Source organism: Hemibagrus wyckioides, linkage group LG20 (assembly GCF_019097595.1).
Source record: "Hemibagrus wyckioides isolate EC202008001 linkage group LG20, SWU_Hwy_1.0, whole genome shotgun sequence".
NCBI classification, from domain to species: Eukaryota; Metazoa; Chordata; class Actinopteri; order Siluriformes; family Bagridae; genus Hemibagrus; species Hemibagrus wyckioides.
This window is the reverse complement of record NC_080729.1, coordinates 19,447,667-19,473,684: the sequence shown is the minus strand read 5'-3', so window position 1 is coordinate 19,473,684 and position 26,018 is coordinate 19,447,667. Positions and strand designations below refer to the sequence as shown.

General features: G+C 39.3%; 1 protein-coding gene across 1 annotated transcript in view; it reads right to left on the bottom strand.

Annotated features, from left to right (window-relative positions):
- Positions 1–26,018, bottom strand: part of slc44a5a (solute carrier family 44 member 5a) — an 86,713-nt gene that overhangs the window by 30,864 nt on the left and 29,831 nt on the right. The window contains exon 2 of the mRNA XM_058419094.1: positions 9,898–9,946. Coding sequence (XP_058275077.1) covers positions 9,898–9,946 — 49 coding nt within the window. The remainder of the gene's footprint in view (positions 1–9,897; positions 9,947–26,018) is intronic.

The window sequence follows — 26,018 nt, the reverse complement described above, 5'->3', positions numbered from 1 at the left end:
AGAGAGAGAGAGAGAGTGAGAGGACAGAGAGAAAGAGAGAGAGAGAGAGAGAGAGAGAGAGAAAGAGAGAGAGAGGACAGAGAGAAAGAGAGAGAGAGAGAGAGTGAGAGGACAGAGAGAAAGAGAGAGAGAGAGAGAGAGAGAGAGAGAGAGAGAGGACAGAGAGAAAGAGAGAGAGAGAGAGAGAGAGAGAGAGAGAAAGAAAGAGAGAGAGAGGACAGAGAGAAAGAGAGAGAGAGAGAGAGAGAGAGAGAGAGACAGGTAGGGAGATAAAAAGAAAAAAGAGAGAGAGAGGTAGAGCGAATGAGAGAGAGAGACAGAGAGAGAGGACAGAGAGAGAGAGAGAGAGAGAGAGAGAGAGAGAGAGAGAGAAAATAAAGAGTGAGAGAGAACAGAGAGAGAGAGGTCAGAGAGAGAGAGAGAGACAGCTCTTGTGTGGAGGACGTGCAGTACGTACAGAGCAGTGTATTCTGCATCGCTGCCGTTAGCAGAATTAGCAAAAGTGTAAGGGTTTTTTTTCTACAGAGTTGCTGCTCCGCTCAGAAACTTTAAAATTCGACAAACACGAGTCTCTGAGGCATCGTACAGAATATTCTATAACGCTGCTTTATTAACGTGTTTCATGCCTCAGCTACGGAAAACACAGTGAGAACGTTTAGTTTCGGCTTGGATTCGCATATTTTGCAAAAATTATAGTAGAGAAAAATAGAATTTTATCCAATGTGACCAAAACAGAGCGAGATAAACAGCCTTAAAGAAGAGAAATGATAAAATAACGGCATTTAACGTTAAGCTAGCTCTGCAAATTTAAACATTTGCTAGTTTCATTTGCTGCAGTGAACAAGAAATAAAATCATCATTTATAATATTTTTTTTAATTAGGAAACAAAATCTTTAAACAAAACATTAATTAGATTTCTATAATTTGTGTTTTTAAACCAAAAATAACCTTCAACCAAAAAAAAAATCAATAAATAACCGAAATAAAACCTTTGTCTGTAAATTTCCAATTTCTCTCTAAAGAGCCACAGTTGATCGCTAGAACCAATATTAGAGAAATAATTAGAGAAATCAGCATCATTTTAAAGGTAAGGGTTAATTAATTCATAATTTAAGGATTAATTAATTAATACAGGTAAGGGTTAATAAATTAATAAGATCAAGTGTTAATTGATTAATTAATTAATAATGATAAGTGTTCATTATTAAATTAATAATGGTATGCGTTAATCAATTAGTTAATAATGGTAAGGGTTGATTAATTAGTATGGCTAGGTGTTAATAAATAAATAAATAAATAAATAAATAAATAAATAAATAAATAAATAAATAAATTATGATAAGGGTTCATTAATTAATTTATAATAGTAAAGGTTAATTAATTAATTTGTTAATTAATAAATTATGATAATGGTTAATTAATAATGGTAAATAAGAATAAGGGATAAATAATTAATAACGTTAGGGGTTAATTAATTAATTAATCCTGGTTAAGGGTTAACTGATTAGTTAATAATGGTATGGGTTAATTAATTAATTAATAAATAAGGGTAAGGTTTAATAGGATGCTGCCATCACCATGCTTCATAGTAAAGAAGCTGCTCTCAGGATTTCCAGACGTCTCTAAACTCTAAACCCTAACCAGAATTTATTTGATTTCTAGAGCATCAGACGCTGTAATGAAGCAGGTGAGATCATGTGACACTTTAATTAGACTCAGTCTGAATCGTTATGTGGCTTTTAATGGCCCCAAGAACTCATTTAGGATTCAGAGTTTCAGAACATTAAGAGCTTTAAAGGTTTCAGTCTCCGGTGCTGTTGTTACTGCAGTCGTGTGTATCGTCTTCACAAGGTTTTTTTTCCTTTCTTTTTGCATTTTTCATCCAAACAATCAGAGAAAACTCGCTACCTCTGACTGAATAAATTATTCAGATGGGTTTTTTTTTTACTCTGTGAGATTCTCCTTCAGTTGAGAGAGTTCAGAACTCTGATGATGATGATGATGATGATGATGTCCTCCAGGACTCGGCTCTAATGCTCCAACCTGAGCTCACACGCAATTAGCAGGAAGTCTAGAGGAAGAGAATGTTCCGATTTCACTGGATTTCAATTTAATGAATTTAAACATACTGAGAGAGGGAGAGAGAGAGAGAGAGAGAGACAGAGAGAGAGAGAGAGAGAGAGAGAGAGAGAGAGAGAGAGCACTTTAAAGCTTTGAAGCACCGATCAAGGCTGTGAACAGCAAAACAGCAAAACAGCAAGGTCACATGGAGCGCTTGGAGGAAACTCCAGGGACGGAGCCACAGATGCAAGAGCAATGGAGAGAGAGAGAAAGAGAGAGAGAGAGAGAGAGAGAGAGAGAGAGAAAAGAGAACAGAAGAGAAGAGGAGGAGAGACTAGAAGAAAGTAAGAAGATAAAGAAGAGAAAAAAGAAGGCGCGAGAAAAGAATAGACAGATAGATAGATAGATAGATAGATAGATAGATAGATAGATAGATAGATAGATAGATAGATAGATAGATAGATAGAAGAAGAAAAGAAGGTGGAGATGGTGGAGAAGGTTGAGAAGATTGAAATGATGGAGAAGGTGGAGATGGGGAGAAGGTGGAGAATATTGAGAAGTTCCCTCACACTCAGATCTCAGTTGAAGGAAAACTCCAGCACTGGTGTTTTTCTTTAAATCTGCTCTCAATCTCCTGCATCTTTACTGCATGGACAAGAACATCTCAAACTTTCTACTTCTGAAGTTCTCTAACGGTTCCTCAGGGTTCTCCACATCATCCATTTCTTGAGATTTTTTTGGAGAACTCCAACAGAGCACACATTTGGATTCTTCCTTCCTTCCTTCCTTCCTTCCTTCCTTCCTTCCTTCCTAACTCTTTCATTCCCTCCCTTCATCTTCCTTCCTTCATTCCTTTCTTAGTTCCTCGCTGTTTTGTTTCTTCTGTTCTCCTTCCCTCCCTCTTCCTTCCTTTTTTGTTCCTTCCTCTCTACCTCTGTTTTTCATCCTTTCTTCTGTCCTTCCTTCCTTACTTTTTTTTGTCATTCCCTTTCATTTTTTCTGTCCTTCCTTTCTTCCTTCCATGCTTGCGTTTTCTTTCTTTTGTCCTTCCTTCCTTCCTTCCTTCCTTCCTTCCTTCCTTCCTTCCTTGTTGTTTGTTCCTTCCTTCTGTCCTTCATTCCTTCCTTCCATTTTCCTGCCTTCCTTCCTTTCCATACCTTCTTTCTTTCTTTCTTCCTTTCTCCCTCCATCTCTACCTCTCTCTCCCTCCCTCCCCTGTAGTATTGTGTTCCCTCCCTCCTTAGTCTGCTCTCAGACATTAATATGAGTAAGAGATACCGGTGGTTGATTTGAGGCGGTCTCTCCGCTCTGAGACGTTTAGTGAACGCTTCCCTCTGCAGAAAGGTTAAAGACCAGCGCTTCACTTCCTCACCTGAATAATGGAAGTGTTTCAGTGACCTTGCTTTCACTAAAAATGGTTTCTGTACATGAAAGATGATATTCTTCCTCTCTCTCTCTCTCTCCCTCACACACACACACACACACACACACACACTTTCTGATGAACCGAACTTGCATTCTGTTTTCATCATCATCATCATTGTCGTCATCATCATCATCATCATCACACCAGTAAATTCTCATCAAAAGTCAATGAAGATGCTCCTGAACTAGCGCAGAGGATTATGGGTAATCTTTATCTTCAGCTTCAGGACCAGACGTAGTGCCGCTTGACTGTCGCCATGTGACCTTCGCTGTGTGACCTTCCTACACGTCCGACACCTTCCTAATCATCTGCCACCATAAACCCCAAACGTTCACCTGCACCTGAAGCTGAAGTCCAGGCCTCACTGTGCGGAGCCTCAGGTGCAGATGAAAGGAGGTCAATCCTGCGGCGGAGCCACACGCTGTTCACGCGCTGAGGCTATAAATAGATCCCGGAGGCAAGGGAGGGATTCGTGAAGCACACGCTAGGCTAATCAGAGCTAATTAGAGACGAGTCAGAGCTGAAGTAAAATGAGATCAGAGGAGAAGAAAAACATCATAGGGTTTGTTAATGCACTGGAGTTCACCTGGAACAGTGTTTAATGGTGGGAATGTGGATCAGTTAGGGAAGGAGTCTCCAGTTCCAGTCCACGCTTTCACACTAACTGAGGAGTTTACGGTTTTATGGCAACGTGAGGACGACACGGAGGAACACGTTTTTGTGTATTTAATTAAAGTGTATTCAATTGTTGTGTATTTAATTTTTGGGTCTTTAATTGTTATATTTAATTGCTGTGTTGTTAATTGTGCTTAGTTTAATTTTTGTGTATTTAATTTCTGTCATTAATTGGAATGTATTTAATTTCTGTCATTAATTGGAATGTATTTAATTTCTTTTGTGTCTTTACTTGTTGTGTATTTAACAGTTGTCTTTGTGTATTTAATTGTTGTGTTTAATTATTGTTGTATTTAATTGTTGTTGTGATGGTAATTGTGTATCAGCTGTTTGTCTGTAAAATCAGTACAGTAGTGTTGGTGTTTGCAGACTGCAGGAGAATCAGAGCCATGAATCCGTTCAGGATTTCCTCTGAGCTTCTGAATGCATCCGACTGTCCAATAATAAATAAATAAACTGGTGAGATTCGTGTGAGTGTATTTGCGCGAGTGCATTCGTGTGAGTGTATTTGTGTGTGTATTAGTGTGAGTGTATTTGTGCGAGTGCATTCGTGTGAGTGTATTTGTGTGTGTATTAGTGTGAGTGTATTTGTGTGTGTATTAGTGTGAGTGTATTTGTGCGAGTGCATTCGTGTGAGTGTATTTGTGTGTGTATTAGTGTGAGTGTATTTGTGTGTGTATTAGTGTGAGTGCATTCGTGTGAGTGTATTTGTGTGTGTATTAGTGTGAGTGTATTTGTGTGTGTATTAGTGTGAGTGTATTCTTGCGAGTCTATTCGTGTGAGTGTATTTGTGTGAGTGTATCTGTGTGAGTGTATTCATGTGAGTGTATTCGTGTGAGTGCATCTGGTGTGTGTATTAGTGTGAGTGTATTTGTGCGTGTATTAGTGTGAGTGTATTTGTGCGAGTGCATTCGTGTGAGTGTATTTGTGTGTGTATTAGTGTGAGTGTATTCGTGTGAGTGTATTTGTGTGTGTATTAGTGTGAGTGCATTCGTGTGAGTGTATTTGTGTGTGTATTAGTGTGAGTGTATTTGTGTGTGTATTAGTTTGAGTGTATTCTTGCGAGTCTATTCGTGTGAGTGTATTCGTGTGAGTGTATCTGTGTGAGTGTATTCATGTGAGTGTATTCGTGTGAGTGCATCTGTGTGTGTATTAGTGTGAGTGTATTTGTGTGTGTATTAGTGTGAGTGTATTCGTGTGAGTGCATCTCTGTGTGTATTAGTGTGAGTGTATTCGTGAGTGTATTTGTGTGTGTATTAGTGTGAGTGTATTCTTGCGAGTCTATTCGTGTGAGTGTATTCGTGTGAGTGTATCTGTGTGAGTGTATTCATGTGAGTGTATTCGTGTGAGTGCATCTGTGTGTGTATTAGTGTGAGTGTATTTGTGCGTGTATTAGTGTGAGTGTATTTGTGCGAGTGCATTCGTGTGAGTGTATTTGTGTGTGTATTAGTGTGAGTGTATTCGTGTGAGTGTATTTGTGTGTGTATTAGTGTGAGTGTATTTGTGTGTGTATTAGTGTGAGTGTATTCGTGTGAGTGCATCTCTGTGTGTATTAGTGTGAGTGTATTCGTGTGAGTGTATTTGTGTGTGTATCAGTGTGAGTGTATTCTTGCGAGTCTATTCGTGTGAGTGTATCTGTGTGAGTGTATTCATGTGAGTGTATTCGTTGTGAGTGCATCTGTGTGTGTATTAGTGTGAGTGTATTCGTGTGAGTGTATCTGTGTGTGTATTAGTGTGAGTGTATTCGTGTGAGTGTATCTGTGTGTGTATTAGTGTGAGTGTATTCATGTGAGTGTATCTGTGTGTGTATTCGTGTGAGTGTATCTGTGTGTGTATTAGTGTGAGTGTATTCATGTGAGTGTATCTGTGTGTGTATTAGTGTGAGTGTATTCATGTGAGTGTATCTGTGTGTGTATTCGTGTGAGTGTATTCGTTGTGAGTGCATCTGTGTGTGTATTAGTGTGAGTGTATTCGTGTGAGTGTATCTGTGTGTGTATTAGTGTGAGTGTATTCGTGTGAGTGTATCTGTGTGTGTATTAGTGTGAGTGTATTCGTGTGAGTGTATCTGTGTGTGTATTAGTGTGAGTGTATTCGTGTGAGTGTATCTGTGTGTGTATTAGTGTGAGTGTATTCATGTGAGTGTATCTGTGTGTGTATTCGTGTGAGTGTATCTGTGTGTGTATTAGTGTGAGTGTATTCATGTGAGTGTATCTGTGTGTGTATTAGTGTGAGTGTATTCATGTGAGTGTATCTGTGTGTGTATTCGTGTGAGTGTATCTGTGTGTGTATTAGTGTGAGTGTATTCATGCGAGTGTATTTATGCGAGTGTATGGGTGTGGACTGAAGAGTAAATGTGCAGCTCTGTTTGTAGTGGATCTGTAATTCTTTCTGCTGTCAGGAAGCAATTTGTCTTCTCACTCTTTATCACGTGCCGCGTGTCTCAGAGCGATTCACGCGAGGAGGCGGTGCTGTCGTTGCTTCCGGTGAATAATTCGGCCGCGGCATCGAGGCTAAAACCCGAGGAGACGTTCTTCACGTTCGTTCTGTTTGAAGGCTAATCTTCAGGCGTAATTACATCCCAACAAACGCCTTAATGATCCGCTGCAATAATCTCCACCTTACTGCGCTCTGAGGAAAAGATCATTAGGCTTCAGCTCCAGGTTCAGACGCTCACACGCTCATTAGTTTGAACTCGTCAAGACGTCGCAGACGAGCGTTAGAGCTCTGAACAAGGAACGAAGGATGACAGCGTGTGAAGATGAAGAAGCGTACAGCTTTTACACAGACGGCTGTAAGGACTGGAAAATAAATACCATCGCTGTTGAGCTGTTTTAGGAAAATAATCAACAGAAACATGTCGTGATGGAGCAGAGACCAGCAATTACACATTTCTGAAATAATGACATCATTTTTATCCATTTAGAGTTACTTTTAATGTCTTACACAATTTCAATTACCATCAACAGACTCTCTTTTGTTCTATCTCGTTAATTGTGGTTCATTTAATTTCTGTTGTGTATTAAATTGTTGTTGTGTATTTATTTTCTGTTGTGTCTTTAATTGTTTTGTCTTTCATTTCTGTTGTGTGTTTAATCGTTGTTGTGTATTTAATTGTTGTGTATTTAATTTTTATGTATTCAATTTCTGTTGTGTATTTAATTGTTGTGTATTTAATTTCTGTTGTGTATTTAATTTCTGTTGTGTATTTAATTATTGTGTATTTAATTGTTGTGTATGTAATTGTTGTGTATTTAATTTCTGTTGTGTATTTAATTATTGTGTATTTAATTGTTGTGTATGTAATTGTTGTGTATTCAATTTCTGTTGTGTATTTAATGGTTGTTGTGTATTTATTTGTTGTGTATTTAATTTCTGTTGTGTATTTAATTTCTGTTGTGTATTTAATTGTTGTGTATGTAATTGTTGTGTATTTAATTTCTGTTGTGTATGTAATTGTTGTGTATGTAATTGTTGTGTATTTAATTTCTGTTGTGTATTTAATTTCTGTTGTGTATTTAATTTCTGTTGTGTATTTAATTATTGTGTATTTAATTGTTGTGTATGTAATTGTTGTGTATTTAATTGTTGTGTATGTAATTGTTGTGTATTCAATTTCTGTTGTGTATTTAATGGTTGTTGTGTATTTAATTGTTGTGTATTTAATTGTTGTGTATGTAATTGTTGTGTATTCAATTTCTGTTGTGTATTTAATGGTTGTTGTGTATTTAATTGTTGTGTATTTAATTGTTATGTATTTAATTTCTGTTGTGTATTTAATTGTTGTGTATGTAATTGTTGTGTATTCAATTTCTGTTGTGTATTTAATGGTTGTTGTGTATTTAATTGTTGTGTATTTAATTGTTGTGTATTTAATTTCTGTTGTGTATGTAATTGTTGTGTATGTAATTGTTGTGTATTTAATTTCTGTTGTGTATTTAATTGTTGTGTATGTAATTGTTGTGTATTTAATTTCTGTTGTGTATGTAATTGTTGTGTATGTAATTGTTGTGTATTTAATTTCTGTTGTGTATTTAATTTCTGTTGTGTATTTAATTATTGTGTATTTAATTGTTGTGTATGTAATTGTTGTGTATTTAATTGTTGTGTATGTAATTGTTATGTATTTAATTTCTGTTGTGTATTTAATTGTTGTGTATGTAATTGTTGTGTATTTAATTTCTGTTGTGTATTTAATTGTTGTTTATTTAATTGTTGTGTATGTAATTGTTATGTATTTAATTTCTGTTGTGTATTTAATTGTTGTGTATGTAATTGTTATGTATTTAATTTCTGTTGTGTATTTAATTGTTGTGTATGTAATTGTTGTGTATTTAATTTCTGTTGTGTATTTAATTGTTGTGTATGTAATTGTTATGTATTTAATTTCTGTTGTGTATTTAATTGTTGTGTATGTAATTGTTATGTATTTAATTTCTGTTGTGTATTTAATTGTTGTGTATGTAATTGTTGTGTATTTAATTTCTGTTGTGTATTTAATTGTTGTGTATGTAATTGTTGTGTATTTAATTTCTGTTGTGTATTTAATTGTTGTGTATGTAATTGTTGTGTATTTAATTTCTGTTGTGTATTTAATTGTTGTGTATGTAATTGTTATGTATTTAATTTCTGTTGTGTCTCATTCCATTAACAGACTTTATTTCTTTCTCTCATGAAGTTAACAAGCCAAAAAAAACAAACAAACAAAAAGACGCAGCTTCAAAATCTGTTACAGCTAAAAAAATAAATAAAAAAATATTTAAAAAAAACAGGGCAAAATCCTCTTGAAGTAAACAAGTAAATAAATAAATAAATAAATAAATAAATAAATAAATAAATAAAATGGGTTATTATTATAAATAATCTTCCTCTGAAACTGGAGACTCCTTCCATAAACCTAATCACTGAAAATATTTTTACATTTTGAAAAAATTGTTATTATTAGCTTTAGATCACGCAGCATGTTTGCCGCACAAATCCCCGAGGAGGAGCTGTTACTATAGCAACGTATTAGAATGCGAATCACCTCCTTCACACTTTAGGCCACGCCTCTTTCCTAACTAGCTAATAAATCCAGCTCCCCCTCTATAGGAAACTACACTGACCCGTTAGTTCCTCAAGAGCTCTTGGTTGCTGCTGTAGAATGAACATGATCAACATTTACATTATTTCCTTATTATTATTTAGAGGTACACAACTACACAACCCCATGATTGTGTTTAATCCACAACCCCACAAAGGAAACATCTCCCATGTGAAAGTGTCTGCTGTTAGCGTGTAAAAGCTCCACTCTGCAGTCGGTCTGGAGCTAGAGGAGTTAACTCTCTCAGGTTTGCTGTGCTGTCAGCAGTAATTAGGGACACGAGAAGAACGACGCACTCGTTTTTTATTTAACGCCTCCCTGTTGCTCTAACCGAGTTAGCGGACTTTCACTCGCAGTCTGAGGTTTTTTATCCCTTAACGACGGCACAGTGTGAGTCACAGATACCTCGTATACTTCATCACACACAGGGTTAGACTCCGTGAATCAGCTTTTTTTTTTTAAATAGAAGATAGTGAAGAAGCGCTTGGATATAAAACTGATGAACTCATTATTAGTTCAGAATCAAATAATTCAGGTGTTAATTCAGTGCAAGTTGTATAGAAGGATTATGAGATGGAGGGTTTTTGGTGTAGGCCTTTAGATTTAAACATGAATAGCAACATAAAAATAGAATAGAATAGAAAGATTCTTTACCTGTTACTGACAGGGCCCCTGAATGTCGGGTCAAACTTCCGTGGCTCGCCTACGAAAAACAAACAACAAAAAAATTGCTGTTACGATACATTTAGAAATAAAGTGAGAAATAAAACCACAACAAAGCGAGCACAATGCTGAGTCAGCATTCGGGACACGAAACACTCCGTCCTCCATCCGTTCTGACCCAGTAACCAGGATAAAGGATAAGGAAACTGTTTTATTTTTAGCCCAAGCTTGGTGGCACGACTTCATGTGAGGAGCCTTGACATGGAATGCTTGACTTGGGTCAGTTCTTTGTAAGCAGCCGTACAGTTTACATACGCTTCGTATTGGTCATATTTCTGGGCGTCTGGAACGGATTATCTGCATTTACATTATTTCTTATGAGAAAACTTGTTTCACAAAACACATTTTTCACTTTAACTGATTTGGTTGTTTTCAAAAAACTAGCTGCATAACCAACCACATAAAAACTGATATTTATAACTGAATATCGCAAGTAAACATTCAAATCCCAACAAATTTACTGTCAGCTAATGACTTTGCAAATGTATCTGTTGACTCCGCCTTGTTTTCCATCCGACACACCCCCAAGACAGAATCCAAACACAATCCTACTCGTAATTACGACTTTGCATGGCGTTCACAGCTCGTAAATACCACCTTCACGACATGACTTAACATAATATAAACGTGCTATTAGTCTCAGTCAGGGAGGCGTGGCCTGTGTCCATGTGTCAATCAATATAACAATACGATAAATCAATATCAAAGTACTTTACGCCCTTAATTTACTACGTCATCGTTTCTATAGTGACTGATTTATGAGGGTCAGTCGACGCTCATCTTTCCATTCACGAGCGAGTGTGTAACTGTAGAGTCAGTGTGTAACATCTATAGAGTCAGTGTGTAACATCTATAGAGTGAGTGTGTAACATCTATAGAGTCAGTGTGTAACATCTATAGAGTGAGTGTGTAACATCTATAGAGTGAGTGTGTAACATCTATAGAGTCAGTGTGTAACATCTGTAGAGTGAGTGTGTAACATCTATAGAGTCAGTGTGTAACATCTATAGAGTCAGTGTGTAACATCTGTAGAGTGAGTGTGTAACATCTATAGAGTCAGTGTGTAACATCTATAGAGTCAGTGTGTAACATCTATAGAGTGAGTGTGTAACATCTATAGAGTCAGTGTGTAACATCTGTAGAGTGAGTGTGTAACATCTATAGAGTCAGTGTGTAACATCTATAGAGTCAGTGTGTAACATCTGTAGAGTGAGTGTGTAACATCTATAGAGTCAGTGTGTAACATCTATAGCGTCAGTGTGTAACATCTGTAGAGTGAGTGTGTAACATCTATAGAGTCAGTGTGTAACATCTATAGAGTGAGTGTGTAACATCTATAGAGTGAGTGTGTAACATCTATAGAGTCAGTGTGTAACATCTGTAGAGTGAGTGTGTAACATCTATAGAGTCAGTGTGTAACATCTATAGAGTCAGTGTGTAACATCTATAGAGTGAGTGTGTAACATCTATAGAGTCAGTGTGTAACATCTGTAGAGTGAGTGTGTAACATCTATAGAGTCAGTGTGTAACATCTATAGAGTCAGTGTGTAACATCTATAGAGTCAGTGTGTAACATCTATAGAGTCAGTGTGTAACATCTGTAGAGTGAGTGTGTAACATCTATAGAGTCAGTGTGTAACATCTGTAGAGTGAGTGTGTAACATCTATAGAGTCAGTGTGTAACATCTATAGAGTCAGTGTGTAACATCTGTAGAGTGAGTGTGTAACATCTATAGAGTCAGTGTGTAACATCTATAGAGTGAGTGTGTAACATCTATAGAGTCAGTGTGTAACATCTGTAGAGTGAGTGTGTAACATCTATAGAGTCAGTGTGTAACATCTATAGAGTCAGTGTGTAACATCTGTAGAGTGAGTGTGTAACATCTGTAGAGTGAGTGTGTAACATCTATAGAGTGAGTGTGTAACATCTGTAGAGTGAGTGTGTAACATCTATAGAGTCAGTGTGTAACTGAAGAGCAAGTGTGTAACATCTGTAGAGCAAGTGTGTAACATCTGTAGAGTCAGTGTGTAACATCTGTAGAGCAGTGTGTAACATCTATTGAGTCAGTGTGTAACATCTGTAGAGTCAGTGTGTAACATCTGTAGAGCAGTGTGTAACATCTATAGAGTCAGTGTGTAATATCTGTAGAGCGAGTGTGTAACATCTATAGAGTCAGTGTGTAACATCTGTAGAGTCAGTGTGTAATATCTGTAGAGCAGTGTGTAACATCTATAGAGTCAGTGTGTAACATCTGTAGAGCAGTGTGTAATATCTGTAGAGCGAGTGTGTAACATCTGTAGAGTCAGTGTGTAACATCTGTAGAGTCAGTGTGTAACATCTATAGAGTCAGTGTGTAACATCTATAGAGTCAGTGTGTAACATCTATAGAGTGAGTGTGTAATATCTCTAGAGCGAGTGTGTAACATCTATAGAGTCAGTGTGTAATATCTGTAGAGCGAGTGTGTAACATCTATAGAGTCAGTGTGTAACATCTGTAGAGTCAGTGTGTAACATCTATAGAGTCAGTGTGTAACATCTATAGAGTGAGTGTGTAACATCTATAGAGTCAGTGTGTAACATCTATAGAGTCAGTGTGTAACATCTGTAGAGCAGTGTGTAACATCTGTAGAGTGAGTGTGTAACATCTGTAGAGTGAGTGTGTAACATCTGTAGAGTGAGTGTGTAACATCTATAGAGTCAGTGTGTAACATCTATAGAGTCAGTGTGTAACATCTATAGAGTGAGTGTGTAACATCTGTAGAGTGAGTGTGTAACATCTATAGAGTCAGTGTGTAACATCTATAGAGTCAGTGTGTAACATCTATAGAGTCAGTGTGTAACATCTGTAGAGCAGTGTGTAACATCTGTAGAGTCAGTGTGTAACATCTATAGAGTGAGTGTGTAACATCTGTAGAGTGAGTGTGTAACATCTATAGAGTCAGTGTGTAACATCTATAGAGTCAGTGTGTAACATCTATAGAGTCAGTGTGTAACATCTGTAGAGCAGTGTGTAACATCTGTAGAGTGAGTGTGTAACATCTATAGAGTCAGTGTGTAACATCTATAGAGTCAGTGTGTAACATCTGTAGAGCAGTGTGTAACATCTGTAGAGTGAGTGTGTAACATCTATAGAGTCAGTGTGTAACATCTATAGAGTCAGTGTGTAACATCTATAGAGTGAGTGTGTAACATCTATAGAGTCAGTGTGTAACATCTGTAGAGTGAGTGTGTAACATCTATAGAGTGAGTGTGTAACATCTATAGAGTCAGTGTGTAACATCTGTAGAGTGAGTGTGTAACATCTATAGAGTCAGTGTGTAACATCTATAGAGTCAGTGTGTAACATCTGTAGAGTGAGTGTGTAACATCTATAGAGTCAGTGTGTAACATCTATAGAGTCAGTGTGTAACATCTGTAGAGTGAGTGTGTAACATCTATAGAGTCAGTGTGTAACATCTATAGAGTCAGTGTGTAACATCTATAGAGTCAGTGTGTAACATCTGTAGAGTGAGTGTGTAACATCTATAGAGTCAGTGTGTAACATCTGTAGAGTGAGTGTGTAACATCTATAGAGTCAGTGTGTAACATCTATAGAGTCAGTGTGTAACATCTGTAGAGTGAGTGTTTAACATCTGTAGAGTGAGTGTGTAACATCTATAGAGTGAGTGTGTAACATCTGTAGAGTGAGTGTGTAACATCTATAGAGTGAGTGTGTAACTGAAGAGCAAGTGTGTAACATCTGTAGAGCAAGTGTGTAACATCTGTAGAGTCAGTGTGTAACATCTGTAGAGCAGTGTGTAACATCTATTGAGTCAGTGTGTAACATCTGTAGAGTCAGTGTGTAACATCTGTAGAGCAGTGTGTAACATCTATAGAGTCAGTGTGTAATATCTGTAGAGCGAGTGTGTAACATCTATAGAGTCAGTGTGTAACATCTGTAGAGTCAGTGTGTAATATCTGTAGAGCAGTGTGTAACATCTATAGAGTCAGTGTGTAACATCTGTAGAGCAGTGTGTAATATCTGTAGAGCGAGTGTGTAACATCTGTAGAGTCAGTGTGTAACATCTGTAGAGTCAGTGTGTAACATCTATAGAGTCAGTGTGTAACATCTATAGAGTCAGTGTGTAACATCTATAGAGTCAGTGTGTAATATCTGTAGAGCGAGTGTGTAACATCTATAGAGTCAGTGTGTAATATCTGTAGAGCGAGTGTGTAACATCTATAGAGTCAGTGTGTAACATCTGTAGAGTCAGTGTGTAACATCTATAGAGTCAGTGTGTAACATCTATAGAGTCAGTGTGTAACATCTATAGAGTCAGTGTGTAACATCTGTAGAGCGAGTGTGTAACATCTATAGAGTCAGTGTGTAACATCTGTAGAGCGAGTGTGATAAAGTTTCAATAAACAGATTTGAAGAAAGTGTGATGTCAGTGGTGACAGACTGCTGTGTTGTGCCGGTTTCACACTGCAGGATTTTTCAAAGCGCTCGGATCACGGTTGTTTTCATGCTGCACGACTATCTGTGTTATTGTTCAGTCTCTGCTGTGTTCATACTAAACCATGGATCACCTATAACTCCTCCCCGAACTGACCGCTGCCCTGTATCTCGCTCTCTCATTGGCTGTAGGTCATCACCGAGGTATGTTTCACACAGATCTCCTTTCACACTGCAGGACTTTGACTCATGGGTGACTCGGTCAGATTGAGTTTTTGGTCATTCACACCGCAGGATCCTCACTCGCGTGCGCGAGCTCCGATTTGCCTTCGATTTTGTGAAACTAGTCGAGGACTGAAAAGTCGTGCAGTGTGAACTCGGCATTAGAAGAGGAATAAAACACTTCGCTGTGCTATTGATTATTTTCCCATAACAGCGGGACACGACGTGTTTTAGATCTTAATTACGGTTAATCATTTGTTTTTGCACTGTTAATATTTTACATGTAAGTAACTGTGACATGATAAAAGACATAATAAAAGCGGAATAAGACCACTCACTCGGATGCTCCTGGACGCTTGCTTGACTAACACACACACACACACACACACACACACACAGAATCAGTGTTCAGGATGTACTCTAAGATGCTGCTCCACATATAAAGGTGCTACAGCTGGGGAGACAGAAACAGGGAGCCAAACTCTGCTGCAGCTCCTCATTAATAATTCCTTGTCATTTCGGAGCCATAAACAGCTCGGCTGGAGCAAAACATCCTTCTGTCTCTCTGGAGCCGCGGGCGAGAAAGGGAGAGAGAGGGAGAGAGAGAGATAGAGAGAGAGATGAGGATGATGAGGATGAAGGATGACCTCTTTGTGCAGCTCTAAACGTGGCTTTGGATCGTTCAAACATTTCAACATGTTTCTTTTCTGCCTTCAGGACAAATCACTGCTCAAACTGAATCACTCACATTTACCAGCAACACGGACTGATACAGGAGTGTGTGTGTGTGTGTGTGTGTAAGGGTCAAGAACAGAAGAGTGTTGGTGAGGATCACATACAGGACTGAGTACGTTTGTGTGTGTCTGTGTGTGTGTAAAGATCTTAAACAATATCTGTGTGTGTCTATCACATACAGAAGTGTGTGTATGTGTGTGTGTATGTATGAGAAGGTCATGTACAGAAGTATATGTGTGTAAAGGTCATATACAATGTCTGTGTGTGTGTCACATACAGAAGTGTGTGTGTGTGTGTGTGTGAGGGTCACATACAGGAGTGTGTGTGTGTGTGTGAGTGTGTTTGTGTGTGAAGGTCATATACAATGTCTGTATGTGTGTCACATACAGAAGTGTGTGTGTGTGTGTGTGTGTGTGTGTGAGGGTCACATACAGGAGTGTGTGTGTGTGTGTGAGTGTGTTTGTGTGTGAAGGTCATATGCAATGTCTGTGTGTGTGTGTGTGTGAGGCTCACGCATAGGAGTGTGTGCATGTGTGTGTGAGTGTGTGTGAGTGTCACGTACAGGACTGAGTGTGTGTATGTGTGTCTGTGTGAAGGTCATATACCTTATCTATGTGTGTGAGTGTGAGAGAGAGAGAGAGAGAGAGAGAGAGAGTCACGTACAGAAGTGTGTGTGTGTGTGTGTGAGAAAATGTCGATCAACGAGCTGCCAGATGAATTCAGGTAAAATATGCAAATTTGTCTGAGAAAGAAAACCAGAAACACATGAAAAGCTACAAGGATCTGAACTAATGAATGATTAAATTTCTACATTAGTTCATGACCAGTGAACGATTTGGTGTGAGTTCTTCACAGGTTCTTCACGCTGTTCTTACTGCAGCTTCCTAAAAACTCCGACCTTTTCCTGTGAGGAAACTCTGTTCATGGGTTCTGCTCTGCATAGACCCTTTAAAAGTGCGTGAGACACACAAGCTTTAAGGGCGGACATTTTGACAAAAACAACACCGTTCAGCTCTGATACGTGATGCACCACCACGTGTCTCTCAGGTGCTGATGATGATCTTTCTCTCAGGTCAGTAAGCGTGAAGGACGCGACACGCCTCAGTGAATCACGTTTTGGGTTTTTTTCTGTACTCTGACTCAGTTCCCCGCGGTTCCACGTTCCTGTCAGAAACACTGCAGATGTTTCAGGATGGTGTTGGTGTGAGACTCTGAGCGCTGGAGGATCTGATGTTACTGCATGAAGGTCAGTAGGTCAGTGATGCAGTGAGAGCAGGGAATAAAAGCCCTTCAGCTCAGGATGGAAAAAATCCTTACTTCCTTTATTGTTTTGAAACTTGATATAAAACGGAAAAGCACGTTCATGTTAGCTGTGGCTAATTCTCATTCTCTAGCGTGGAGTTCGCCACCTAGTGGCAATCGTTGTTTTTACTGTACAATTTCTTCACAGGTTGATCGGTTGATTTTTAAAAACGGACACAAACATAAATTAAACGTTTTTAAACATTGATAATTCTCTTCATGTAGAAAAAACATTGTAAATATGACACATGTATAAAATTCAGCTAGCTAGTTTTACAGAGTGCAAGCTATCATATACAGGCGTTAATGCTAAGTAGCAAACATAAGCATGCTAGTTTGACGGCTGTATTACATCTGTAGAGCGAATGTGTAACATCTGTAGAGCGAGTGTGTAACTGTAGAGCGAGTGTGTAACATCTGTAGAGCAAGTGTGTAACATCTGTAGAGCGAACATGTAACATCTGTACAGCAAGTGTGTCACATCTGTAGAGCGAGTGTGTAACTGTAGTGAGTGCATAACATCTGTAGAGTGAGTGTGTAGCATTTGTAGAGTGAGTGTGTAACATCTGTAGAGTGAGTGTGTAGTAGAGTGAGTGTGTAACATCTGTAGAGAAAGTGTGTAATATCTGTACAGTGAGTGTGTAACATCTGTAGAGTGAGTGTGTAGCATTTGTAGAGTGAGTGTGTAACATCTGTAGAGTGAGTGTGTAGTAGAGTGAGTGTGTAACATCTGTAGAGTGAGTGTGTAGCATTTGTAGAGTGAGTGTGTAACATCTGTAGAGTGAGTGTGTAGCATTTGTAGAGTGAGTGTGTAACATCTGTAGAGTAAGTGTGTAACATCTGCAGTGTGTAACATCTATAGAGCGAGTGTGTGACATCTGTAGAGTGAGTGTGTAACTGTAGAGTGAGTGTGTAATATCTGTAGAGCGAGTGTGTAACATCTGTAGAGTAAGTGTGTAACATCTGTAGAGTAAGTGTGTAACATCTGCAGTGTGTAACATCTATAGAGCGAGTGTGTGACATCTGTAGAGTGAGTGTGTAACTGTAGAGTGAGTGTGTAACTGTAGAGTGAGTGTGTAACTGTAGAGTGAGTGTGTAATATCTGTAGAGCGAGTGTGTAACATCTGTAGAGCGAGTGTGTGACATCTGTAGAGTGAGTGTGTAACTGTAGAGTGAGTGTGTAACTGTAGAGTGAGTGTGTAATATCTGTAGAGCGAGTGTGTAACATCTGTAGAGTGAGTGTGTAACTGTAGAGTGAGTGTGTAACTGTAGAGTGAGTGTGTAATATCTGTAGAGCGAGTGTGTAACATCTGTAGAGTGAGTGTGTAACTGTAGAGTGAGTGTGTAACTGTAGAGTGAGTGTGTAATATCTGTAGAGTGAGTGTGTAACATCTGTAGAGTGAGTGTGTAACATCTGTAGAGCGAGTGTGTGACATCTGTAGAGTGAGTGTGTAACATCTGTACAGCGAGTGTGTACCATCTGTAGAATGAGTGTGTAACATCTGTAGAGTGAGTGTGTAACATCTGTACAGCGAGTGTGTACCATCTGTAGAATGAGTGTGTAACATCTGTAGAGCGAGTGTGTAACATCTGTAGAGCAAGTGTGTAACATCTGTAGAGCGAGTGTGTAACTGTAGAGCGAGTGTGTAACATCTGTAGAGCGAGTGTGTAACATCTGTAGAGCGAGTTTGTAACATCTGTAGAATGAATGTGTAACATCTGTAGAGCGAGTGTGTAACATCTGTAGAGCGAATGTGTAACTGTAGATTGAGTGTGTAACATCTGTAGAGCGAATGTGTAACTGTAGAGTGAGTGTGTAACTGTAGAGTGAGTGTGTAATATCTGTAGAATGAATGTGTAACATCTGTAGAGCGAGTGTGTAACATCTGTAGAGCGATTGTGTAACATCTGAAGAGCGAGTGTGTAACATCTGTAGAGCGAGTGTGTAACATCTGTAGAGTGAGTGTGTAACATCTGAAGAGGGTGTAAAATCTGTAGAGTGAGTGTGTAACATCTGTAGAGCGAGTGTGTGACATCTGTAGAGTGAGTGTGTAACATCTGTACAGCGAGTGTGTACCATCTGTAGAATGAGTGTGTAACATCTGTAGAATGAGTGTGTAACATCTGTAGAGCGAGTGTGTAACATCTGTAGAGCGATTGTGTAACATCTGTAGAGCGATTGTGTAACATCTGAAGAGCGAGTGTGTAACATCTGTAGAGCGAGTGTGTAACATCTGTAGAATGAATGTGTAACATCTGTAGAGCGAGTGTGTAACATCTGTAGAGCGAATGTGTAACTGTAGATTGAGTGTGTAAAATCTGTAGAGCGAGTGTGTAACATCTGTAGAGCGAACATGTAACATCTGTAGAGCGAGTGTGTAACATCTGTAGAGTGAACATATAATATCTGTAGAGTATGTAACATCTGTAGAGCGAGTGTGTAACTGTAGAGAGAGTGTGTAACATCTGTACAGTGAGTGTTTAACATCTGTAGAATGAATGTGTAACATCTGTAGAGCGAATGTGTAACTGTAGATTGAGTGTGTAACATCTGTAGAGCGAGTGTGTAACATCTGTAGAATGAATGTGTAACATCTGTAGAGCGAATATGTAACATCTGTAGAGCGAGTGTGTAACTGTAGAGAGAGTGTGTAACATCTGTAGAGCGAACATGTAACATCTGTAGAGCGAGTGTGTAACATCTGTAGAGCGAGTGTGTAACATCTGTATAGTGAGTGTGTAACTGTAGAGAGAATGTGTAACATCTGTACAGTGAGTGTTTAACATCTGTAGAGCGAGTGTGTAACATCTGTAGAGCGAGTGTGTAACATCTGTAGAGTGAACATGTAATATCTGTAAAGCGAGTACGTAACATCTGTAGAGCGAGTGTGTAACTGTAGAGAGAGTGTGTAACATCTGTAGAGCGAACATGTAACATCTGTAGAGAGAGTGTGTAACATCTGTAGAGCGAGTGTGTAACATCTGTAGAGCGAATGTGTAACATCTGTAGAGCGAACATGTAACATCTGTAGAGCAAGTATGTAACTGTAGAGTGAGTGTGTAACATCTGTAGAGTGAGTGTGTAACATCTGTAGAGTGAGTGTGTAAAATCTGTAGAGCGAGTGTGTAACATCTGTAGAGCGAGTAACATCTATAGCGCGAACATGTAACATCTGTAGAGAGAGTGTGTAACATCTGTAGAGCGAGTGTGTAACATCTGTAGAGCGAATGTGTAACATCTGTAGAGCGAACATGTAACATCTGTAGAGCAAGTGTGTAACTGTAGAGCGAGTGTGTAACATCTGTAGAGCGAGTGTGTAACTGTAGAGCGAGTGTGTAACATCTGTACAGTGAGTGTGTAAAATCTGTAGAGCGAGTGTGTAACATCTGTAGAGCGAGTAACATCTATAGAGCGAACATGTAACATCTGTAGAGAGAGTGTGTAACATCTGTAGAGCGAGTGTGTAACATCTGTAGAGCGAGTTTGTAAAATCTATAGAGCGAACATGTAACATCTGTAGAGAGAGTGTGTAACTGTAGAGCGAGTGTGTAACATCTGTAGAGCGAGTGTGTAACATCTGTAGAGCGAGTGTGTAATATCTGTAGAGCGAGTGTGTAACATCTGTAGAGCGAGTGTGTAATGTCTGTACAGTGAGTGTGTAACATCTGCAGAGCGAGTGTGTAACTGTAGAGCGAGTGTGTAACATCTGTAGAGCGAGTGTGTAATGTCTGTACAGTGAGTGTGTAACATCTGTAGAGCGAGTGTGTAACATCTGTAGAATGAACGTGTAACATCTGTAGAGCGAGCGTGTAACATCTGTACAGTGAGTGTGTAACATCTGTAGAATGAATGTGTAACATCTGTAGAGTGAGCGTGTAACATCTGTACAGTGAGTGTGTAACATCTGTACAGTGAGTGTGTAACATCTGTAGAGCGAGTGTGTAACTGTAGAGCGAGTGTGTAACATCTGTAGAGTGAGTGTGTAACATCTGAAGAGGGTGTAAAATCTGTAGAGTGAGTGTGTAACATCTGTAGAGCGAGTGTGTGACATCTGTAGAGTGAGTGTGTAACATCTGTACAGCGAGTGTGTACCATCTGTAGAATGAGTGTGTAACATCTGTAGAATGAGTGTGTAACATCTGTAGAGCGAGTGTGTAACATCTGTAGAGCGATTGTGTAACATCTGTAGAGCGATTGTGTAACATCTGAAGAGCGAGTGTGTAACATCTGTAGAGCGAGTGTGTAACATCTGTAGAATGAATGTGTAACATCTGTAGAGCGAGTGTGTAACATCTGTAGAGCGAATGTGTAACTGTAGATTGAGTGTGTAAAATCTGTAGAGCGAGTGTGTAACATCTGTAGAGCGAACATGTAACATCTGTAGAGCGAGTGTGTAACATCTGTAGAGTGAACATATAATATCTGTAGAGTATGTAACATCTGTAGAGCGAGTGTGTAACTGTAGAGAGAGTGTGTAACATCTGTACAGTGAGTGTTTAACATCTGTAGAATGAATGTGTAACATCTGTAGAGCGAATGTGTAACTGTAGATTGAGTGTGTAACATCTGTAGAGCGAGTGTGTAACATCTGTAGAATGAATGTGTAACATCTGTAGAGCGAATATGTAACATCTGTAGAGCGAGTGTGTAACTGTAGAGAGAGTGTGTAACATCTGTAGAGCGAACATGTAACATCTGTAGAGCGAGTGTGTAACATCTGTAGAGCGAGTGTGTAACATCTGTATAGTGAGTGTGTAACTGTAGAGAGAATGTGTAACATCTGTACAGTGAGTGTTTAACATCTGTAGAGCGAGTGTGTAACATCTGTAGAGCGAGTGTGTAACATCTGTAGAGTGAACATGTAATATCTGTAAAGCGAGTACGTAACATCTGTAGAGCGAGTGTGTAACTGTAGAGAGAGTGTGTAACATCTGTAGAGCGAACATGTAACATCTGTAGAGAGAGTGTGTAACATCTGTAGAGCGAGTGTGTAACATCTGTAGAGCGAATGTGTAACATCTGTAGAGCGAACATGTAACATCTGTAGAGCAAGTATGTAACTGTAGAGTGAGTGTGTAACATCTGTAGAGTGAGTGTGTAACATCTGTAGAGTGAGTGTGTAAAATCTGTAGAGCGAGTGTGTAACATCTGTAGAGCGAGTAACATCTATAGCGCGAACATGTAACATCTGTAGAGAGAGTGTGTAACATCTGTAGAGCGAGTGTGTAACATCTGTAGAGCGAATGTGTAACATCTGTAGAGCGAACATGTAACATCTGTAGAGCAAGTGTGTAACTGTAGAGCGAGTGTGTAACATCTGTAGAGCGAGTGTGTAACTGTAGAGCGAGTGTGTAACATCTGTACAGTGAGTGTGTAAAATCTGTAGAGCGAGTGTGTAACATCTGTAGAGCGAGTAACATCTATAGAGCGAACATGTAACATCTGTAGAGAGAGTGTGTAACATCTGTAGAGCGAGTGTGTAACATCTGTAGAGCGAGTTTGTAACATCTATAGAGCGAACATGTAACATCTGTAGAGAGAGTGTGTAACTGTAGAGCGAGTGTGTAACATCTGTAGAGCGAGTGTGTAACATCTGTAGAGCGAGTGTGTAATATCTGTAGAGCGAGTGTGTAACATCTGTAGAGCGAGTGTGTAATGTCTGTACAGTGAGTGTGTAACATCTGCAGAGCGAGTGTGTAACTGTAGAGCGAGTGTGTAACATCTGTAGAGCGAGTGTGTAATGTCTGTACAGTGAGTGTGTAACATCTGTAGAGCGAGTGTGTAACATCTGTAGAATGAACGTGTAACATCTGTAGAGCGAGCGTGTAACATCTGTACAGTGAGTGTGTAACATCTGTAGAATGAATGTGTAACATCTGTAGAGTGAGCGTGTAACATCTGTACAGTGAGTGTGTAACATCTGTACAGTGAGTGTGTAACATCTGTAGAGCGAGTGTGTAACTGTAGAGCGAGTGTGTAACATCTGTACAGTGAGTGTGTAACATCTGTAGAGTGAGTGTGTAACATCTGTAGAGCGAGTGTGTAACTGCAGAGTGTGTAGTAGAGTGAGTGTGTAACATCTGTAGAGTGAGTGTGTAGCATTTGTAGAGTGAGTGTGTAGCATTTGTAGAGTGAGTGTGTAACATCTGTACAGTGAGTGTGTAACTGTAAAGTGAGTGTGTAACATCTGTAGAGTGAGTGTGTAACATTTGTAAAGTGAGTGTGTAACATCTGTAGAGTGAGTGTGTAACTGTAGAGTGAGTGTGTAACATCTGTAGAGTGAGTGTGTAACATCTGTAAATTGAGTGTGTAACATCTAGAGTCAGTGTGTACCATCTGTAGAGTGAGTGTGTAACATCTGTAGAGTGAGTGTGTAGCATTTGTAGAGTGAGTGTGTAACATCTGTACAGTGAGTGTATAACTGTAAAGTGAGTGTGTAACATCTGTAGAGTGAGTGTGTAACATTTGTAAAGTGAGTGTGTAACATCTGTAGAGTGAGTGTGTAACTGTAGAGTGAGTGTGTAACATCTGTAGAGTGAGTGTGTAACATCTGTAAATTGAGTGTGTAACATCTAGAGTCAGTGTGTACCATCTGTAGAGTGAGTGTAAAATCTGTAGAGCGAGTGTGTAACATCTGTAGAGTGAGTGTGTAACATCTGTAGAGTGAGTGGGTAACATCTGTAGAGTGAGTGTGTAACATCTAGAGTCAGTGTGTAACATCTGTAGAGTGAGTGTGTAACATCTGTAGAGCGAGTGTGTAACATCTGTAGAGTGAGTGTGTAACATCTGTAGATTGAGTGTGTAACATCTGTAGATTGAGTGTGTAACATCTGTAGAGTGAGTGGGTAACATCTGTAGAGTGAGTGTGTAACATCTAGAGTCAGTGTGTAACATCTGTAGAGTGAGTGTGTAACATCTGTAGAGCGAGTGTGTAACATCTGTAGAGTGAGTGTGTAACATCTGTAGATTGAGTGTGTAACATCTGTAGAGTGAGTGGGTAACATCTGTAGAGTGAGTGTGTAACATCTAGAGTCAGTGTGTAACATCTGTAGAGTGAGTGTGTAACATCTGTAGAGCGAGTGTTAATGAAATCCCGGGAATCCTGTGATGAGCTGCAGCTCTGAGGTGGTGGGTGGCACTGATCTCTTTTATCTTCTCTCTCAGGTTCCCAGAGGAACGAGGGATTAGAGAGTGAGAGAATCAAAGAGGAGAGACAGGGAACAGCTTCATACTGAGAAAAGACACTTAATCTCATCATCAGCGTCTCCATGGCTACAGCGAGCACTCCTGTACGCTCACACACCTGTACGTGACTCACAAACACACACACACACACTCAGTCCTGTACATGACCCTCACACACACACACACACACACACACACACACACAGTCCTGTACATGACCCTCACACACACACACACACACACACAGTCCTGTACATGACCCTCACACACACACACACACACACACACTTTGCTCTGTTGTTCTTCTATATCACTGAATGCTGGTATGCAGCAAGTGGAGCTTTGTGTTCGTGAGCAGGACCAGAGATCAAATTTTTTTCCCCATCAACCTACACATGCGACGTGACTGAAATAATCCTGAGCCGCTGTTACAGATCTTTAAAGCTGCATGAAAACAATCCAAGGAACTTCTGAGGAGAAGGAAGAACCACTCCTGGGAAAAGAGGCTGAGGATTCTGACAAACTGCTGCAGGTCTGAAAGTTGGATAAAAGTTTCAAATCCAACCTGAACCCGAACTTGGATACACTCTGATATCTGATCAAATCGGCCGCGGAATCCATGTGGCTGCAGAACTGATAAACTCACACCGACTCACATTCCAAACCCGGAGATCTCCTCGGGCTTGGAGAGCGAAGAGCGAGAGAGAAACCGCTGGAGCCGAGGGGCTACTCCGACGCCGGAATCACATCACATCACACGCTTCGCTTCACTCCACTGACCTCAAAACTCAACAACACCAGACTCAGAGTGTGTGTGTGCACAGAGTGAAAACCTAGTCGAGTTTCTCTCCAGAGCTGGAGCGCTAACGTAGCTAACAATTAACGGGAGTGTAGAGCTAGCAAATTAGCATTGTGGAATCTTAAATTGTCACACGCTCATGACCTGCAGGTTGAGAGATACGACCCAAATATCACATCACGATACTTTACTACGATACGATAATTCTTACTAATTAAAATATATATATTTTTAAATATATATTGAAAAATAATCATATTTAGACAACAAAATGAAACATTATCAAAGCTTAATAATATTTTTAAAATTATTTTTATATTATTTTATATTTTTTTAAATGACTAAATGTTTTATAATTTTAATAATTGATAATTAATAAAGTTATTATTTTGGTTCATAAATAAAAAAAATTAAAAAAAATTATCCAAATAAATTCATTAATGCTTCATAAAGTCAAATTTTCCAAAAACGTCTCATAAAAATGCCTTGAATCGAGGGAAAACAACGTAACAGTGTGAATCAGATTTGTTTTTGGCTTGAACTCTATATCATCTCTCAGCAGATTTACACATCCAGTGCTCCGTTCTGACAGGAAGTGATGGATGTCCCGTAGTGATTATCTTCCTGACCACAATCTGCCGAGCGTTTCCATGACAACAAGCAAACCTCGTCATCTTAAGTCCAATTTGGATTAAGAAGCTTAGCTTAACTGCATTATCGCGTGCCTCTCCGAGGATCTCGAGCGTCCACCTGGTCGGCTTCACTCACCTGGAGTAGAGAAGTCGGTGTGTGAAAGCGAGTGTGTGTTTCTGCTTTGATGTTCACGTGACATGACGTGAGCTTCAGGAAACTCGGCACCTGCTCTGTGCTAATTTACAAGTTAATGTTCTATTAAACGAGCGACTTCGAGCCGACGGCCTGCAGAGAAACGCGTATTAACATCATCACAGGCTGTCGGAGACAATCACATTCATCCGAGCGACTGTGTGTGTGTGTGTGTAGGGGATTAATATCTTAATGACAAATCACCTGCTCTGTAAATATAACCTGCTGTTAGAAGTACAGTAGCTCTTTCTGCCTATTTTTTGTGATTGTTGCAGCCAAAAATGCTCAATTTTGTAGATTTCTTATTGTTATCACAAGCACAGGATTCTTCTTTTAAACTCCAAACACATTGAATTGCCAAAAGTTTTGGGACACCCCTCCAAGTCATTGAGGTCAGGTGTTGTTTTTCAGGGGTTGGGCTCAGCCCCTTAGTTCCAGTGAGAGGAACTCTTAATGCTTCAGCTTCATACCAATGGGGATGACCCCTTCCTGTTCCAACATGACTGCACACCAGTGACCAAAGCAAGGTCCATAAAGACATGGATGA